General features: G+C 37.0%; 1 protein-coding gene across 1 annotated transcript; it reads left to right on the top strand.

The window, feature by feature from the left end:
* Window positions 1-1,033: 1,033 nt before the first annotated feature.
* On the top strand, window positions 1,034-20,006 carry CTR9 (CTR9, Paf1/RNA polymerase II complex component; the record flags this gene model as incomplete). Its single annotated transcript, XM_010081376.1, is given in 25 exon segments — window positions 1,034-1,132; window positions 1,730-1,969; window positions 4,069-4,186; window positions 4,820-4,909; window positions 6,212-6,269; window positions 6,271-6,352; window positions 7,605-7,712; window positions 8,171-8,278; window positions 8,394-8,630; window positions 9,382-9,471; window positions 9,575-9,703; window positions 9,809-9,992; window positions 10,345-10,433; window positions 10,695-10,880; window positions 11,061-11,148; window positions 11,391-11,539; window positions 13,550-13,666; window positions 13,838-13,983; window positions 15,530-15,601; window positions 16,777-16,912; window positions 17,424-17,570; window positions 17,998-18,155; window positions 18,438-18,534; window positions 18,883-18,995; window positions 19,252-20,006. Coding segments are annotated over 25 exon segments (3,450 nt in total), but the record flags the coding sequence as incomplete, so codon positions are not given.
* Between the last annotated feature and the right edge of the window lie 498 nt (window positions 20,007-20,504).

Raw genomic sequence — 20,504 nt, 5'->3', positions numbered from 1 at the left:
TGGTAATATCTATTTCTCATTAATTATTTTAGTTTGTAGATGGGGGGTGCCCAAATTTAAAAACATAGTGTCAAACAGGAAGTACTGCACAAGACAGACTCAAACTAAAAATAACAATAGTAGCAGAAATATTTTCGCAGGTACTCTCACATTTTGCATAGTGAAAACATAAGCTGTTATAAATTGGATTGCTGTAATACAGTCTTCAGAGAAGGAGTCCCTGCATTAGTAAGCAAGGTATAAGCCCGGGTACAACAACTGCACCCCTTCTTGCTGTAAAATTAAATTGTAACATAGATAACCAATATTAAAGGCAGCATGACTGAGTAGCAGTTGAACTAACAAAAAGTTACATTGTGTTCCCAAAGATCCCACCTTGGGCATAGCTGTTTCTTTTTCCTCGTATTCCGTATCACAAGAGTTGATCAATGTGGGAAAACAGTATTTGCAAAATAATGCTTCCATGGTGAAAAGTTGTTGATGTCATTTGGTCATGATTACTGTGATTGTTAATATGCAGAAATTTAGTCCATTCTTTATAATGTTTGCCACTTCAATAATATCTTAATTTTCTTGTCCATAAAGATGACTTTACAAAGTTTCAGGGCTCTGAGGTAAATCCTAGGTTTTGATTCTCTGGTACCCAATTACTTGGAAGATTTTTGCTGTATCCTAGATCTTGTATTACCTGTAGAAATTCAGTAGTGTGCAATCAAGTTGGTTATTAGCTGAACTGTAAAAATTCTGAGCCTGAAGCCTATGTTGAAAGAAGTTGAGTCAGCAGCTCTGCTTATTCTCCCTGACTGGTGTTGCAAACATTGGGCTGCCTTTTCCCTGACATTCTGAGAGGGCATTACTTTTTTTATTTTACAGAATACGATACATTACCACTTATTTCTTTGTCCACAACCTTGTTTAAACAGAAATATTTATTTATGTTTTGTGCTCTGAAATGTCTGGCTTTCTTTGAGCTCAACGATAGGTAACGTTGTTAGTGCTTTGTGAAAAGAAAATCTGTATTGTTTGGTTCTAGGTTATTGAGCTTGACTTCGATCAGTTACCGGAGGGTGATGAAGTTATAAGTATACTGAAACAGGAACACACTCAACTGCACATATGGATTGCTTTAGCGGTTAGTATATATACAAATTGTATATTTAAATATTATGTTCAGATAATCAAATAATAATTTCCACTTCCTTTTATGACCAGGGATGACTGAATTCTGAACAGGAGCTTAATGGGGTGATTGAGTCACTGATTCTAGGTCAGATATTTCTGATTTAACATATGCATTTAAAGATTTTAATTTCGTCTTTTTTCCGTGAAACAATGCTGCTTGAGGCCTGCTTTCTGGGTTTTTTTTTCTCAATCCATAGTTTTCCTAGTTTGTGCCTTTGATTATGCACTTCATAAAAAATGGGGGAGCAGTATCTATACTATGGAAATTATGGTGGAACGTGCAAAAAGTCAAAGAAGTTCAGAGGACAAACTTGATTTTTCACTTATAAATAGCTGTAAGACTTGTGTTTTAATGTAAAAACATTTGGGATGATGACAGAAAAATATTTGGCAGTATCAGAATGCCTCATTATCCCTACATGTATGTCTGATTTATCCCTGCGTTCTGGAAAAAGAATCTGTGTGATACCTAAAGCATCAACTTGATATGTTACTTACTTGCTAGGGTAGTATTGTCTGTTGAAACTGTATTATAACTGTTTTATAGCTGGAATACTACAAACAAGGAAAAACGGAAGACTTTGTGAAGCTGTTGGAAGCTGCACGCATAGATGGCAACTTGGACTATAGAGATCATGAAAAAGATCAGATGACATGTCTGGATACTCTGGCAGCATACTACGTACAGCAGGCTCGAAAGGAGAAGAACAAAGATAACAAGAAGGAGCTCATTACGCAAGCTACCTTGTTGTATACTATGGCTGACAAAATTATCATGTATGATCAGGTAAAACCAAATTCTGTTTAAAAATCCGTATTTGTAAATTATTTAGTGATTGTAAAGAAAACAAGTATTGATTCGCTAAAGAGAAGATAGAAACTGCTCAGGCTTTAAAGTCTGTGTAGTAAGTTTGTTTTGTTTCTTTGTAAGTAAGTAGTTTGTGTAGTTACATGTGTACATGTTACATCAGCTCTAGTTCCATTGAACCTGGGTGATTCTTAATACAATATCATTAGTGTAATATATAGCAGTCATAACAATGGTAATATGCAATGGCAGGGTTATGCAGCAATCAACATTATAAAAATGAATTCATCAGCTGTGCAATAGTGTCCATGGTTAAGTCCACCCCTCCATCATGAGCCCATCTGTATGTTTCATCTCCTCCTTGATAGTCTGAGTCATCATGGGCCCAGCGAGCTAAGAATTTTTCACCCTTATGTTACCGGTGTAGATCCACCTGGCTGGAGGCAGGGCCTGTCTAATACTGGCTGCAGTATTCCTTACTGATGAATGGATTTGTGGGGTGGTATGCGCGGGTCCCAGTCTCATTTTGGTTACTCAGTCCTTGTGAATACAGATCATAAATTCAACTCAAGGAATCACAGCTGTCTAGCTTCTCTGCCCTCTAGATTCAGGCTACTGGCCCTGCTATCCCAGCATCTGAGCAGCCAGGTGACAATGTGCTCGCCTTGACGAGGGCTGTAATCTTTCTGGATATCTCGCAGCTCACCCAAGGATAGAGGTCAGGTGGTTACTGTCTCATTTATAATTTCTTCACCCCGTGCTTTTGATGGCACTGCTCTGAGTAGCCCACATCCTCACTGTCAAGGTCGTAAGTTTCTTCTCCCTCTTCCCTCATAAGAGGAGCTCCTTCCTCCTTTCCTATACTTGCTGACTTCTGTGTTGTTTTCTTCTTCAGTATGGGGGCAACTACTAATGGCACAGACCCTGAGGTGCTGTCCAATGAAGTTTGAGTAGTGACTGCTATAGCTGCTGAGATTGGTCAGGGGCTGGCACAGACCCTGAGGTGCTGTCCAATGAAGTTTAAGTAGTGACTACAATAGCTGCTGTGATTGGTCCAGGGTTGGAATCCTCACGGGCACTGGTTGCCGTGGTTGCGTTGCTCCTTGCATTGCGACAGTTACTGGTTCCAGTGTTGGAGTCACTGCAGTGGGCATCAGGATTGGAGTCACTGCTGAAGGACCATGGCTGGAGACACAGTGGTGGGTGCCAGGGTCGGAGTCATCGGCATTGGAGTTGCCATGTTGGGCGCTGGGACTGGTGTCATTGTGGGTGGAGTCAGCGCCACAGGTGCTGTGTTGGAGTTGGCACAGCAGGTGGAGTGACAGTTGCGCTGGTGGGTGTAGGGCTTGCAGTCGCACCGGGTGCTGGGGTTGGAGTCGTTGTTGCACGTGCTGGGGCTTGTGTAGTAATTTCTGTGGTTTTTATGAAAGTTTGGGTAGCTGTGGTTTTTATGAAAGTTTGAGTACCTACAGTGTGCGTTGCCTTAACGGGTGCGTTTCAATGTACTTGGGGCAGCCATAATGGGCATCAGAGTTTGAGTAGTTGCGATATGCTTGCACTGAGCACCGGTAGCAGGTGGGGCTGGAACAACCCAGGAGTTGTGGTCTTTGTAGTCATAGCAGACACCAGGGTTGGAGGCACGGTGGTGCAGTAGTTGGCATCGCTGTAATACCTATCACGGGGGCAGTGGGGACAACTGTGGTATCACTAGCAACGCATTGGATGATTTTTCCAAATAGTCGCTCTATCTGTCATCTCAACCGCTTGAGACCCACGTTGGGTGCCAGAAAGGACTGTCATGCTGTGCCAAATCATCCATGCCATAACCTCTCACTAGCTACTATGAAGAAAGTTAACTCCGTCCCAGACAAAACCAGGTCATTGTTACTCTCTTGCTTGGTAATATGTGAACTTTAGAAGTGGATGATAAAGACCCTTTTTGTTTTATTTTTCTTCCTGATATAAGAGAAATTAATTAATTGTAGAAAGCATTATAGCATAGCCAGTTATTCATTCACGTAGTCTAATCTTCATATTTTACAAAGATAAATGTATTGGAAATTTTTTTCCTTACCTAGAATCACTTGTTGGGAAGAGCCTGCTTTTGTCTGCTTGAAGGTGATAAGATGGACCAAGCTGATGCACAATTCCACTTTGTGCTCAACCAGTCTCCAAATAATATTCCTGCCCTTCTTGGTATGACTTTATGGGTATTTGTGTAAGAAAAACCTGGTCTCTCCAGTTAATTTTTTGGAATGAATTATGTGCTTAGGAGAGCGTGTGTATGAGTAGAGAGAAAGAATGTGATAAAGAAATGTGTGCTTTTGACCAGAAACACATGACAGAGATTATTTTAAACTTGGGAAGTATACGTAGGTGGAAGAGCTAGGAAAAACTATAATGCTAGCTAGCATCTTCTGAAACCCTGTCCAGCTACTTATATTTCCCTGATGATGCCAATGAAGCTGTAGACTCTGTCGAAGGTGAAGATAACCAGTAGTGAGGGGTCCGCGGGCTGTGACACTTGTATTTTAATTTGTTTGCTAGTTAATCTAGTGTTAGTAAGTGTCTTTCCTCTGGACCAGGAAAAAATTAAGTTTCTGCAGAAAACCATGAAACTGTAAATTTAGTGTGTTCCCATGTTTGATTTTTTCATGTATTTGACATGATCAAAGGTAATAAAAGTTGTAGTTGTCCGAATTTTCTGTTAATTTTTAACTTTTGAAAATTTGCACAGCATAAGTTTACCAAATAATATGTATGACCTGATTTATAACTTTTTTTTTTTTTTACATTTCTGATGTATTTGTAACTGTCATGTTATAACAGGTAAAGCATGCATTTCTTTCAACAAAAAAGATTATAGAGGAGCCCTTGCCTACTACAAGAAAGCATTGCGTACCAATCCAGGTTGCCCAGGTAAGACAGAAAGTATTTGCTAGTGGAAGTATTTGCTGTGCTTGCAAACTAACTCAAGTCTTCCTGTTTCAAATATCAAAGGGCTTTTTTGTGATCTGTATCTGTCAAAAAAAACCCACAGCCCTCATTATAGAGGAGATCAGGTGTTTGTTGACAAGTGTGAAGTGTTCTGTAATTGTTAGAGAAGAAAATTGTGTTTAGGAAAATACTTTTCATTTTTTCAAATTATTACCTTTTCAAGAGCTATTAGAAAATGAGAAGTTGCATGTAAGACAAGTTAAAATTGTATAGGCAGTGGGGAAACTGTTCAAGACTGTTACAGAACCTATCTGTGAGCTCTTGGAGTAAGGGTTAAGAAAACTATATATTAGTATTAATAATTAAGAGTCTACCTATAGTACATGATGTAAGTTTTCCTGTGTGTTGTGTGATTTTCTTAATGTGAAAATCTGGGAAGGCTATAGGTAACCAATGTAAAAGTGATGCTTGTGATTTAGAGATTAGTTCAGAGTACTTGCATTAGGATAATGAATAATCTAAAGTTTCTTGAGAGATGTCATATACTTTGCCATAAGGTATCTGAAAAAGAATTTATTACAAAGTTGATGTGTATTTTATAGTCTGGTTTAGCATAAGAATCATTGCTGCGAAGGTGGATTTAGAAATGCAAGCCTTACTTCTGAACAAACATCTTTCTTTTGCTCCTCTTTTTCACACAGACACAGATTTGAAATTGTTGCATATAGATGTCTCTCTATTCTTAGTTCCCAGGCAGTCTGAAAGGGCGCTATGATGTGAATTCTCTGTATTAGTTCATCTGTACATGATCAGAAAAGTGAGAGGTTGATAAAAAGCATTTTGTTAGCAGTGAATCAGTTGATCATTTGAGGAGGAAGGTGTAGCTAACTTTTTTATTTGTCTGTGTTTTGCGAAGGCCTACTAGTCTCAGGTGAATTTACGCTGCCTAAGAAATTTGCAGCCCTTCAATCTGGCAATTTTTTAATGCCTTTCTCTATTATTTTTTAATACGTTTCCATAAAAATATTTTTTATTTGTTTAGTGTCAGAGTCTTTTGGAGATACCAGTGTTCTGGGGTGTATGAAGAAATAGAGTCTTACTAATCTGTTAGTTTTGCTGCCAAGTGTGGGAGGCTGCCTTTAAAAAGCAGCAAATCATTAGATGGCTTTACTGGTTTTAAAGAAATATTAAAAATTCTGCTTTCATTTTAATTGATGTCCAGAATGTTAAAAAGTCATAAAGCTGAAATTTTGCGATTCTGAATTGTCCCATCTTGTTTTATAGCTGAGGTTCGATTAGGTATGGGCCACTGCTTCGTGAAACTGAACAAGCTGGAAAAAGCTCTTTTTTAGGGCTCTGGAGCTAAATTCAAAATGCGTAGGGGCTTTGGTTGGACTGGCTGTTCTGGAACTCAATAATAAAGAGGTGGGTCTGACTTAACAAGAATCCATACTCAGTTTACTTTCTTCTTACCTAAAAAAGCAAACTTTTTGTTCTTTTAAAGGTAGTCCAGTTTTTAAAAGGCATAATAACTTTTGTGGTTAAATAATTTTAAGTCTCTGTCACTGTTGAATGATGTTATAGATATGTACTTTTTATGTGAGCAGCACATTCTGAATAACTTCTATTGTTAAAAATTTTGAACTCCATTGCTTATAGAGGTGTTAAGTAGAGAAAAACAGTGCTAGGTTAACTATTTTAATTAAAATAATAAAAATCAGTGGTGAGATGTGTGAATGCATGTCCCATCACTTAAACAAAAGTGCTGATTTCAAAATCTTACTTTAATGAGCAATAGTTATGTATAATAGCCAGCCTTACCTAGTCATTTGTGACTCTGTAAAGGTTAACAAAATCAGTTTGTACTCAGGATGCTCTGAAAGTCCTCAGATACTTGGAGACATCACTTGCAATGGCAGGTCTATTCCAGAGCATCAGGAATTTTTTTTGAAAGGGTATCATGCTAACAGGAAGGTCAAGGTAAAAGACAGTCTCAGGAGATTACTCATGGGCTTTAAGAAATACAAGCTTTCAAACAGGTGTTAAAGTCGTATTTAAGCTGCCTTGGCACGCATACCATGTAGTAGACCAGTGAGCAGGCAAGAACGTATTTTAACTAGGCTGATGAAACTATGATAAACTGGTGATCCTAAAACTCTCTAGATGTTGTATAATGAGAAAAGTACATATGCTTATAATTGGGATTATAAGGTCTGAGATGGTTACTCCATGCTAAATAAGTTATCAGTGGAGGAAGGGACCTTATGTAAAAAAAAAAAAACCAAAAACAAAGGTTACATAATTGTAAGTTGCTAAAATTCAGTGGTATGCTATCTGTAGAACACATAGCTCCTCAGAAAGATCTTTTGTTAGCACAGAATGTCTGAAAATTACTTAGTTTGCTACATCATGGGAAAAAAAATAACTGTTAAGACTTCCGTGAAGAATTCCAAAAACTTTGGGCACAAGCGTTTTCTTTCCTAAAACTACAGAGACAACCAAAAATATTCTAAAGTCAAATTTTAATAAATAATTCCATGGGCAAGAATTTACTTTGTGAGCACAGCAAGGTTTTGTCGACACTTCCTGCAGCAGGCTAGACTGAAGAATAGTTTTGAAGATATTAATAAGATACAGCTATTGTGATGCTGCTGATACCTGTCAATGTTTCATTTAGGCTGACTCCATCAAGAATGGCGTCCAACTCCTTTCTAGGGCTTACACGATTGATCCCAGTAATCCAATGGTGTTGAATCACTTGGCTAATCACTTCTTCTTCAAGAAGGTAAGAGGTCTATGGAATTTTACAGTTAAGTACGCGGTGACATCTGAACAGGAAGGATTCTGGTGTTAGATTAATCTCATGTCATCAGGCTAAGTGGTACCTAATATGGAACTGTTAATGTAGGTGGACAAGTGTAAAGTTTTAGATTGAAATTTTGTAAAAATGTTTCTCAAGAAAGCCAAGAAAAGATACCCTTATTTCTTAAGTCAAGGTCATTTTTGTATCCTGAAGGGGTTTTGGGTCTCGTGGGTTTTTTTTATTTTCCTCCCCCCTCCCGTGCTTTAAAGTATATGAAGTAGAGCAAAGAACTGTAAACACTAAAATCTGTTATTAGTTTAGTCAGTGCTATGGCTAAAGCTTTCTTGTACTTCCTAGTTATGCTTATTTAAATAATAAATCACTTGACCATAAATAAAGTGAAGGCTTTCAAATGTCATTTAACTTTCTTTTTTTTTCAGGACTATGGTAAGGTACAACACTTGGCTCTTCATGCTTTCCATAATACAGAAGTTGAAGCAATGCAGGCGGAGAGTTGTTATCAGCTGGCTAGGTCTTTTCATGTACAGGTAGGTCAGTTTTTAAAAGCCCCCTTTGAGATTACACTTAAAAGTCTGTGTTATAAAAGTTCATACATAGCTTACCTGTGAAAACACTACCTGTTCTTTATTTATTTTTAATTAGGAGGATTATGATCAAGCTTTCCAGTATTACTACCAGGCCACTCAGTTTGCCTCATCCTCTTTTGTACTTCCATTTTTTGGATTGGGTCAAATGTACATTTATCGAGGGGACAAAGAGAATGCATCACAATGCTTTGAAAAAGTTTTGAAAGCCTATCCTAACAATTACGAGACAATGAAAATCCTTGGATCCCTCTATGCAGCTTCAGAAGACCAGGAGAAACGGGATATTGCAAAGGTGAGTTTTGCTTCTGCTGGCATCATACTTTTACATACAAGAGTAGAACTTGAAAATTAGACTTGAAATCAGACTGTACCTTAAGCTGCATAAAACTCAGGGTTACTTGGCTGTCGGTATAGAATATTTAATATTGGCTGTCGTGAGAGATCCTCCTGACTGTGGAGAGTCACAGCTTCTGGACAGAACTGAGATTCCTCCTGGACTCTGGCTAAAGCAAGTCCAGGAATTTAGAGGCGCCCCAGCCTCATGTTTGTATTTGGTACTATGAAAAAGGCAGAATTCTCCCCATATGTACTAAAATTCTCTGAAGATGGTAAGTTAGCTAGTGATTGCCTGAAGACAGCAAATTAGCTAGTGATTTCCAGATAACACTTGTCTTAGCTTATCCAGAAGGACAGTGTTATGCTTTTTTTAAATGAAAGGGGTTTTAAATCTAATGATGGGTAAATAAATGCAAAAAAAATGTTAGACATAATTTTTCTAGCTTCTCATGTTGGTGTGGTAGCTTCTGCTTCTCCAAGACTTTAAGTAAGTGTTATGTTCTACAGAAGAATACAGTAATTAAGGAAACTAATGCAATTTTTTGGTGATCAAATTGTGCAGATGCTTAGCATGGGGTTTTTTGCAGTATGGTATATCTTTCCAGTGTTAAGGTTAATACCTTCACTCTTTCTTTTGATTTTTAAAAAAATTTTAAAACAGTTCGTGTGTCCACAAAGAGGCATAATTATTTTCTGCTGTTTTTCAGGGACATCTAAAGAAAGTCACAGAACAATATCCTGATGATGTAGAGGCATGGATTGAGCTAGCCCAAATTCTAGAACAGACTGATATACAGGTATAATTGATATACACTTGGTGAATTATGTGTGTGCTTTTCATAAGAGCACTTAGAGCTCATTCTCTTACTTCTTTCATCCACTTTCTTCTTCTTTGTAAAGGGTGCGCTGTCAGCCTATGGTACAGCCACACGCATTCTGCAAGAGAAAGTACAGGCTGATGTCCCACCAGAGATTTTGAATAATGTGGGTGCTCTGCACTTCAGGCTGGGAAACCTAGGAGAAGCGAAGGTATGTGATTACTCAAAGTTTGAATTGACTCTCTTGATCACCTAGAAGTTTTCCTTTAAAAATATTCTGGAGTGCTTTATTCCTTTTTTTCTTTTTATACTTCAGAAATATTTTTTGGCATCACTGGATCGTGCAAAAGCAGAAGCTGAACATGATGAGCATTATTACAATGCTATCTCTGTAACAACGTCCTATAACCTTGCCAGACTGTATGAGGCGATGTGTGAATTTCATGAAGCGGAAAAGCTGTATAAAAACATTTTAAGAGAACATCCTAATTACGTTGATTGTAAGAAACATTTGTTATTTTAGTTCCACAGTCCTCCTTTATAGTATCAAAATCTTCCCATTTACAGTGTCTTCTGGTCTCCTTATTTGTGTCTTCACTTCTTTTCATAGTAGTTTTGGGGCCCGCTTACCTACCCTGCTATACCCTGTTGTTTTCCCTGCCTTTTTCTTTTATTAAGGCCTGCATCATCTTTATAGTCCAATCTCCAGATGTAAGACTTCTAATTATTGGTAAATCATGCTGTACTCCAAAAATATAGACTTGCATGCCTTTGCTCACTTGCTCCCCATCCCCACCAAAGGGATGTCATGTATTCCCTGATTTTTATTTTATTTTCTATTTTTGTTTTTAGGCTACTTGCGCTTGGGAGCTATGGCTAGGGATAAAGGAAATTTTTATGAGGCTTCTGATTGGTTTAAAGAAGCACTTCAGATAAATCAGGTTTGTAACCCTTCAAGTGTTTAAAGTTTAAACACTTCAAAATACTAACTTAAAATTTTATTTTCCTTTTGTTGCATTTTTATTTTGTTCACGTAAACTAGGGGAAAAAGGGAGGACTACTGTAATCTGCTCTCTGCATTTTGTTTGTTGGGGTTTTTTTAATATGGAATTCTATTTAAGAAAAATAGCATTTTGCACTTGGAAAACTAACCTTGCAAGGGAAAACAGTGCTTTTGCAACTTACAGTGAATTTTTATTTAGGACCATCCGGATGCTTGGTCTCTGATTGGCAATCTTCATTTGGCTAAACAAGAGTGGGGTCCAGGACAGAAGAAATTTGAAAGAATATTGAAACAGCCCTCCACACAAAATGATACTTATTCCATGCTGGCTCTTGGCAACGTCTGGTTGCAGACTCTACATCAACCCACAAGAGACAGAGAAAAGGTAATGCGCGTCTGTCTGCTCTCTGTGTGGTTTTATTTACTTAGTTTTTGTATGCTGTTAGCTGCTCAGAGCCTTTTCTTCATGCCTGTGTGGCAGCTTGTAGTCCATAAAACTTCTGGGTAGATATTTTAATATCCCATTATCGAAATGAGTGATCAATTGGAATATTTCTTTCTGCAGGAGAAGCGTCATCAAGACCGTGCATTAGCTATCTACAAGCAAGTACTCAGAAATGATCCAAAGAATTTGTATGCTGCTAATGGCATAGGTAAATACTAGACCTCCTTCAGAGGTCGTGATGTTCTCATGTTTCATGCTTTAATATAGAATTGTTTTTGCAGGGCCTGAATGCTATGTAGTGGAGCACAGAAAAGAATAGCTTTCATATGGCAGCTATGTCACTTTTTTTTTGATGGGGAACTTTACTCAGGCAATATTTTGTTTTCTTTGGTAGGAGTACATAGTACATGAACCTGGAAGCTTACACTGTACATATTACTTTCCCCTTAGGAGCTGTCTTGGCACATAAAGGATATTTCCGTGAAGCTCGTGATGTTTTTGCCCAAGTGAGAGAGGCAACAGCAGATATCAGTGATGTGTGGCTGAATTTGGCACATATCTACGTAGAACAGAAACAGTACATCAGTGCTGTGCAGATGGTAATATCTCTAAATTGAACTACGTAATATGTTGCATTAGGTGATTTCTGGATGTTTCTCTGCTGTCATAGCAGTTGTGAAAGTTTCTGAAGAATGTTTTAACAAGCTCTAAGTCTATTTCTAGCATGCTGTTGGCTGTCAAGTCTAGATTTAAAAACAAACTGCCAAATGCGTGGGTAAGGGGTAACAAAGCACCTCCCAGCTTGTACACTTTTTTTTGGTAGCACAGATAAAACATAATTGGGTTAGAATTTTGGTTTTGGAATTAATTTCTAGTCAGAGAGGTTTCAGTGTAGTTACTGAATGTGATTTTACATTCAGATTTTACTGAAGTAAGTAAATGCAATTTGCAGCTGGGATTTTTTTAATAGCGACACTTCCTATTTTTGTTCTTGCAAATGATTGCATAAATAACAGTCAGAGCTGTCTGAAAAGTGACTGTACCATGATTTCTTTCACCACAGTTAATATGACAAGGTAATTCATGTTGGTAGAAATCTGCTGAGGTCATCTAGTTCAACCTGCTCAAGCAAGCTAGCTTCCAAGTATCAACCTATTCAAGCTAAACTGACTCAATTAGTTGATCAAAAACATACAAGTAAGCTTAAAAAAAGGTGTATGTTGGACAGGACAGAAGCCTAGAACAAATTTGTTTCCATAAGACTGAGTCCACATTAAGGCTCAAAAATACTTAATTCAGACCTATCCTGAAGCTTTTTGTGATGGTTATAAGGAAGAGATACTAAGCCTTTCTTGTCTTACCAAGACCTGAGCAGTGCTCCAGTGAACTACTGTTAACAAGCTTTAGTAACACAGTCAGATTCATCATTCTGTTGTGTTTGAACGGAGTCTGTTGTTTTTTTAACAGCTTGTCTGTTTTTATTGACAGAAAGCCTAATGAAAATCTCATTTTAGCTATTGTTTAAGCAGTGAATTACAGTGGGAAATTGGGTATCATTTTCACCTTTTGATTTGTCAGAAAAATATTGTACTCATTTTCTAATAGGAATGTGTTTGTTTACTGAAGTGTTTTATTGTTCCCAGGGTTCTGATATGCAGTCATTACAAGCCAGTCTGAAATACGTGATTTTGGACTCAAAGGGAGACTAACTGAATTTAGTAGGTTAGCTTACTGCAGCCATAACAATTATTCCACTGAGATCTCTACCATAAAGCATGGAAATCCGAGACAGTCTTAAGCTAAATACAAAATCTTTGACTGGAAAGGTGAAAGAAAATTGGGTGCTCACAACCCTGTGAGATCCAAGAGTAGTGACTTCAGGCATTGCAGTTCAGGGCAGTTTCTGTATTTGAACTGGAAATAAAAATTATCTTGTATTTCTTATTATTTTGGAGGTTTAGAAAGGGTGAATGATTCCTTGAGAAAAGAGTATATCAAACAAAAGGCGCTTGTTACTGAAAGATAGGTTTCACAGCTGTTTGAAGCTTTAATTGTAGACTCACAAACCTATAGTAACAAGTCTTCTCTTACGCTTTAGAAAACTAGATATCCCTTGACATGGGATAGGTGGACAGAACAAATTTGACGTTACCTGAAAGGTGTGGACTTTTTTTAACAGATGGCATCAGATATATGGAATTACCACATTAAATATATTTCCATTTGTAAAATATCTTACATGAACAAAGAAAGTAGATTCCCCTCCCCATATTGCAGAGAATAATTGAGTGCTTTTAAAATGAGTCGTGTTTGTTGGACTTTGTTACGATGGATGGTACTTGCAAAGTATTCCGTTGTACTTTAAGACCTACAGAGCCTCCTGGACTGCTGTCACTTTCCAGAAGAATCAGGTACTTGCTATGGAGTAGCAGAAAGAATTTTTTGGTCAGTGAAAAGAAGGCATCCGTATAGCATGAAACACTTAATTAAACAAACAAAAGGAATATTAGCAGGAATATATATGCTTTTTAGGAATAGAAACATTTGCTGGAGTGAGCTAACCAAAATAACGAACAATTGTCACCTTTTTTTTTTTTTTAATATTTCAGTATGAAAACTGCCTCAGAAAGTTCTATAAGCATCAAAATACTGAAGTATTGTTATATTTGGCCCGGGCACTCTTCAAATGTGGCAAATTACAGGAATGCAAACAAACTTTGTTAAAGGTATGAATATAAAATATGTATCACAGAATAGAATGACTGTAAGCTGATGCATGTTTGTCTCTTTAATTCAGTAGTCTTGGATTGAAATAATCGTGTTTATTCTCTGTGTCACTTCAGTGTACCTCTTTATCGTGTTGCAGCATGTGTTAAAAACACGCGTTTTATTTACAGGCCAGGCACGTAGCACCAAGTGATACAGTCCTTATGTTTAATGTGGCTTTAGTGCTACAAAGACTAGCTACGTCTGTCCTGAAAGATGAAAAAAGCAATCTAAAGGAGGTGCTTAATGCTGTGAAAGAATTGGAGCTAGCCCACAGGTAAAGCTGATTTATTTCTAGTCATTATAGTCTATTTTGTTGTTCCCTTTACAGTAAATCTGCAGTGTAGGTCACAAATCTGGTTAGAAGAGTGAGCGGTCAGCTTCTGTGAAACACTGTGTAATTCTAGAGTTTCTAGTAGGAAAACAAAGATTGGGCCTGACAAATGTATGTGTTCAGACTGTTCCAGAGCAAGTTTTGTTTGGCCAGGTGGCCAATATGTATTTCTCAAAGGGTTTTTGTATTACTCTGACCAACATGCCCTTCTTCCTGGAAGAGCATAGTTGAAAAAAAATGTTGAAGTTATTCTACAAATATAATACTTTTTTGGACAGTTTCTTTCAAAACAAACCTGTAAGGCTCAAAAGCAAATCTGTTTTTATTATATAAGCCTAGTTAATGACCATCAGTCCTTGAAAACTAATTTTGCCATCCTCTTGGCAAGTAAAACCTAAGCACTCCCATGGCTTATGAACAGAAGCAGTTTATTAAGTGCTTTTCAGATCTTTTTATTCTCTTTAAAAAAATATTCTGGGCAGAAAACAGTATAATTAATCGGATCCAATCATCACCATCTTTGGACAGAAAGCTTTCAACCATTTATTCTGTTCCTAGGTGTTGCTGGTGTAGCTGCATTCCTAACTCTGCTGTTATGTTGAGGCTAGAGGTTGCCTTTCAGTAATTTTGACAACTAAAGCGAGCCTTTCATACAAGCAAGCATTTCACAATTCTAGTGCTTCACATAATGCAAACTAAACATTCAAACAAATTCTAACTGAATTTCAGTTAGAAACTTGTTGTTTATTGTCTTGAGAAAGTTGCATGAAAGCCTTAATTTTGTACCCATTAACTAAAAATTCAGATGTCTATCACATTTTGGAAAATATTTTCCATAATCTAAAACTTGAGCAAGGAGTTACTTTCTTCATACGCACAAGAATTTGAGTTCAGTCTAGCACAAAACCACTTCATTTAAAATGTCTCTGCAATTTGGGAAGAAACTGTGGCAACCTTAAGTTAGAAAGTAATTTTCCTTTAAATGAATTAGAGAAACTGTTTTCAAAACACTGATCATCATAGCTTACCCATCTACTTGAAGGTATGTTGTATTTGCAGGGGCCTGTCATCTAGGTTCAAGGATGCCGTTCTGGAAGGATTTTTGATAAATACGTTTTCCTTCCTTTTCTTATGCTGGTTTCAAGCACTTAAGCTGTGACAGATATGGAATAAATCTGCTGGAGTCAGCTATGTACTTATTGCTGGGAGCCAGTAAACGAAATCTTAGAATTCTCTTTAGAATCTTTCTGGGTTTTTGTTCTGCTCTAGAGTGGTTTTCAAATGTTTTAAATTTTGAGAACTCTGAATGTACTTTTATACTGTTGTATTAAAAAGGGCTGCACACAAAGAAAACTGGTGAGGTTTCCTCTTCTGTTGAGTATTATAGGATTGTAAAGTAGGAGTAAATGCTTTGTTTTAAGGCAAAATTACAATAAATATGTAAGTAATGCCATTTTTGCTTCATTTTGTTTGTTGTTTTTCCATGCAGGTACTTCAGTTACTTGAGTAAAGTAGGTGATAAAATGAGATTTGACTTGGCGCTTGCTGCTACAGAAGCCAGGTAAAAAAAAAACAAAAAAAACCCAAAACCACAAACAAAACAAAACACTGAACCACAAACAAATCCTTCATTCAGATACCAAGTGGAATATTTTTGTCTTGTTTTTTTCATTATAAAATTGCATTACAAAATTTCAACTGACAATTTCTTAGAACAGTAGAAATACAAGTGCAGGGTTGCTCCCTATTACTATTTCATTCTTCTCCTGTCTTTGTTTTCTAATGTTTTTGTGTAGTCTAAAGCTCTCAACATGTTGTGTGTGCCATTAATTAGGTGGAGCCTGCAAAACTTTAGCTGTTTTAATGGCAAATTTTCCATCAATGAGAGTACAGTGACATTTATTTACATATTGACTGTAAACATAATAATCTAACAGGTTTGCTTTCATGGAAATTTTTTGAGGTAGTTCATGGGTGAATAGCATGGGTCAGTTACTGAAAAACTACAAACTTGTTTTGCAGAGTCTAGTCTGCTTTACCTTTTGCTCAGGGTAACGAGTAGGTTTTCACTCAATATGGCCTGTATTTCATTTATTGCACATTCTTCTAAGATGTTCATAGCCATATACAAATAACGTCTGTTGGTCATCATGCACTGCACGTCTTAAATGGGTATCATTAAAGCACTTTGTACAGAGAAGAAAGTATTAATATTAAAAGAAATGCCATGGTAACATAAGCTAAGAGGGTATTGAAAGTGCCTTGCCTTAATGTTTCATGAGATTTGAATACTATATGCCAGCTTAACTCTTACACAATTGGGTTTTTAAGATAGAATTTCTACTTAGCTTTCTGATTAGGTTTGCTAGTATGTTGTGATTAAATACGAGTTCTTACTAACCATGCCTCTGAAGCTGTCCAAATTAGTTGGGATGATTCTTTTTATGTTCATGTGGCGTTTTTTTTTTAAATGTGAATTGGCTAAATTTTAACTGTGAAGTAATATTTTGGAAATTGTATATTGCAATTTAAAGATAAATTAGCTTACTAGAAAGTGCTTTAGCTTACTCAAAAATCCATACTGCTTTACTCCTCTATGCTTCTATTTCTGGCACCTTTTTTTTTCAGTGTTGGTAATATGAACATAGTGTTGTGATGCATCCCCTTTATAAAACTCTTTCTTCTTGTAGTATTTGTCTGCCACCTTCCTTTACTTGAAAACATTGCATGTTACAGGCAGTGCTCTGATTTACTGAGTCAAGCCCAGTATCATGTGGCTCGGGCACGCAAGCAGGATGAAGAAGAGAGGGAGCTGCGTGCAAAGCAAGAGCAAGAAAAGGAGCTGCTTCGCCAAAAACTACTTAAAGAACAGGTTTTATTCTGTTACATTCTGTATACTACATTTTTTAAAAGTATACTTTATTTTTAAAAAGTACACCTATCAACAATATATATGCCCCTGTTGTGCTGTGGTGGTACCTGGTGTTACTGATAAAATGTCTAGTAGATAATTTTCTTAGTTGTAGTAAGTGCTATCAGAAAATGTTATAGCTAATAGGTGATGCTTATTCTTCCCCATAGCCTCAGAAACAGATTTTTATTTTTATGATGAAATAAAATTGGTGCTCTAGAAGGTCTGCTGTCAGTTTTCTCTACTGACAGGCTGGATGAGGAAGCACTTGGTGCAACAATTCCTTTGGACTTTTGCCTATTCTGTAATAGGCTTGTAGAAAACTTTTTTTTTTTTTGCCATGTGGACCTTCTGCTCTGACACAAAAGTAACTTTTCAATTTTTTTGTCAGCAAATAATTTATATGGCTGCAATTATAATCACCGCGGTGCTACAAATACAATAGTAATGGTTAGTTTTCTCTCTGCTTCAGGAAGAGAAGCGCCTAAGAGAAAAAGAAGAGCAGAAGAAACTTCTGGAACAAAGAGCACAATATGTGGAGAAAACCAAGAATATTCTGATGTTCACTGGTGAAGTAGAAGGATCAAAGGAGAAAAAACGTGGTGGCGGTGGAGGCAGGGTAGAACAGAATTTTTTTTTTTTTTAATCTCTTTCATTTTCCCTTTTGGCTATACAATCTCTTCCAGTAGCAAAGGTTTTTAATTTCAAGCTGCTAGGCTCCACTGAGTGAAATTGTACAGGCTTAATACCCCAATGTAAAAATTGAAAGCTAATACTTAAAAGTTCCAAGCACGATGTCACCACCAAAGTCTGTTCTATTCAATTCTTAAAATAACAGAAGATCATTATTTTATCATGTACGAATTTGGAATCACTTTCTTAATGTTATCAATCTAGAGATTATGGGAAAGTTGACCAAGAAGGTCTGTGCTTTCGTATCTTTGAAAACATGTTCAGATGAAGTTTCTATTTTGAATTGTTTTCTGGTAGCTTTTTATGTGGAAGGTGAATAATAGGCTATATTGTGGGGCTTTTATTTATTGCAGCGTGCCAAAAAAGGAGCAGGGGAATTTGATGAGTTTGTCAACGATGACAGTGATGAAGATCTGCCTGTGTCTAGAAAGAAAAAGAAGAGAAAGGGCAGTGGCAGTGAACAAGATGGGGAAGAAGAGGAGAGCGAGAGAAAGAAGAAGAAGAGGAGGAGGTAACTGATACTGTAAATGTTATACTTCTCTGAGAAATAATAGTATGGCTTTTAAGTATATTCTCAAGCAGTCTTTCATAACAGTTTAAAAAAGGAACCCTTGTCAAGAGGTCACATGATTAATTTTTATTTACACCTGCACGTTATAAGACTTAAACAGCCACTCTGTAAAAGAAGTATAAGTAACACTTCATAAACTGGACATTTCTTGAGACTGGTATTTTTGCACGTGTTAAGGTTTTTTTGCGATGTTGTGCGTTATGTCATACATTTCTGTTTAAGACCCCAGAAGGCAGATGAGGGGAGTGATGATGAAGAACATGACAATGGTCCAAGACCTAAAAAACGACGTCCACCCAAAGCGGAGAAAAAGAAGGCTGTAAGTTAAACCCTGAATAACTGCATGACTTTGTAAATATGCACTGGGAGTTCAGCATTACCCTAGTCAAGAGAGATTTATTAATGCTGAAAATTACAACAAAACTTCTTGTGGCAAACTGCCTTTGAGCTTATTTTATCCTCCTCGCCTGTTGCTATTGCTGCTTCAAGGATGAAAAGGGTATTTCCAAAGCTACCTAGAATTAAGTGATAGTAAGTGGAAAGTTTTGATCTAATGACTTTAGAACTGTTAAAAGCATGTCTGTTTTTTTGAATATGTTTCTGCATTCGGGCACTATGCTTTAACCAGACACATGAACAAGCAACCTGTTGTTTTTTCCCTATACAGCCCAAACCAGAACGTCTGCCTCCTTCAATGAAAGGAAAGATCAAATCAAAAGCCATCATTTCATCAAGTGATGATTCTTCTGATGAGGATAAACTCAAAATTGCTGATGACGGGTAAGAACCTTAATTAACTTTGTATGAACTTTCAATGCATGCTTTCAAGAGAAACTGCAGTGTTAATAATAGTGAGATAGTGCAAAGATAACGAGAAGCCTTTCATTGTACTCACAACATCACTTTCCACTGCAAATTAATTCCACTCATTCTCATTCTGATAGCACTAGCACTGCTCAAATCCTGGTGTCTCATTTTATTTCTAAGCTAAGGATAGCATCTTTTAATACTGGATTTTTTTTTCTTTTCTCTACAGACATGCTAGGAATAGCAACAGTGATTCAGATGATGCGGAACAGCAGAACAGTAAACACATTGTTTCTGATAGTGATTCTGATAACAGAAACAAATCTGGTAGTGAGGCCGGTAGTCCAAAGAGGTCCAGTGTCCACCAATCTGAGGAAGATTCTGACAGCGACAGGCCGCCTAGAAAAAGGAGGCGGTCGGATTCGGAGCAGTCTGACAATGAGTCTGTACAGTCGGGGAGAAGTCGTTCTGGTGGTTCAGAAAATGAATCTCGCCCAGCTTCTCGCAGTGCTGACTCTGACAGAGATTCTGAGAGAGGATCTGACAATGAGGGTTCTGGTAGAGGGTCTGGTAATGAATCTGAACCGGAAGGATCCAACGATGAGGGGTCTGGAGGTGATTCAGATGACAGTGATTAGATCTAAATTACAGACCATCTTTTTAAAATGTTCATGTAAATATATTTCAGTAATAGGGAAAATCCAATTTTTATATTTGAAAACTGTGATTTAAAAAAAAACCTTCATGTTTTAGTAAACTGTTGTGAGACCTTCCTGTGTTTCTTTCTATTAGCAACTAATGGATATTTCTCTAAGTTGGTTTATGGTGTATTCCTAAATTGAAACTGCTGTAGATGAAGAACAGAATCCCTGTACTATAATCAGCACACCAAGGATGGAATGCATGTGAAAACTATGGAGCATAAAATCTCTGTTAAGGTGGTTCCAGTGTGGCTAAAACTGTGTGTTCTGTGCTTATACATGCATAGATGGATCTTAAAATCCTACCAAATGGAACAGAGCTGTGGATATTTATGTTTTTCCTTGTTCTGAATAAAGATATGTAGCGAGGTTTTTCTTACTTTCTATTAAAGAATACATTTGCCATGATGTAACTCCTTATGTTTCCGAGAGTTTGTTCTTTTGCTTCTGTTTTTGTGTTAAATCAGGTGAAGAGATGCAGATATTAAAGAAATTTTATAAAGTAACAATGCAGATGTAGATGAAATATTTAAATTGGGGGGTAAAAAAAAATATTTAGAGAACTCCTTATTATTTGAGAAAGGTAAGGCTGCCAATGCCACAATAAACTGTTCCTGCTTATTTGCTTGGAGTGATTTATTTTGCCCCTTAAAAGGTATAAGCAGAAGGCCTGAAAATGTTAAATTTGACAAAGGAATGTGTTTTGAGGACATAGTCTTAACTTGTTTCAGCTTAAGTACATGGCTTCTGGTATTAAGTCCTTTCATATAACATGTTCAGC

The sequence above is a fragment of the Pterocles gutturalis genome, unplaced genomic scaffold (assembly GCF_000699245.1).
Source record: "Pterocles gutturalis isolate BGI_N339 unplaced genomic scaffold, ASM69924v1 scaffold22304, whole genome shotgun sequence".
Lineage (NCBI taxonomy): Eukaryota > Metazoa > Chordata > Aves > Pterocliformes > Pteroclidae > Pterocles > Pterocles gutturalis.
This window is presented reverse-complemented; position numbering and strand designations above follow the sequence as displayed.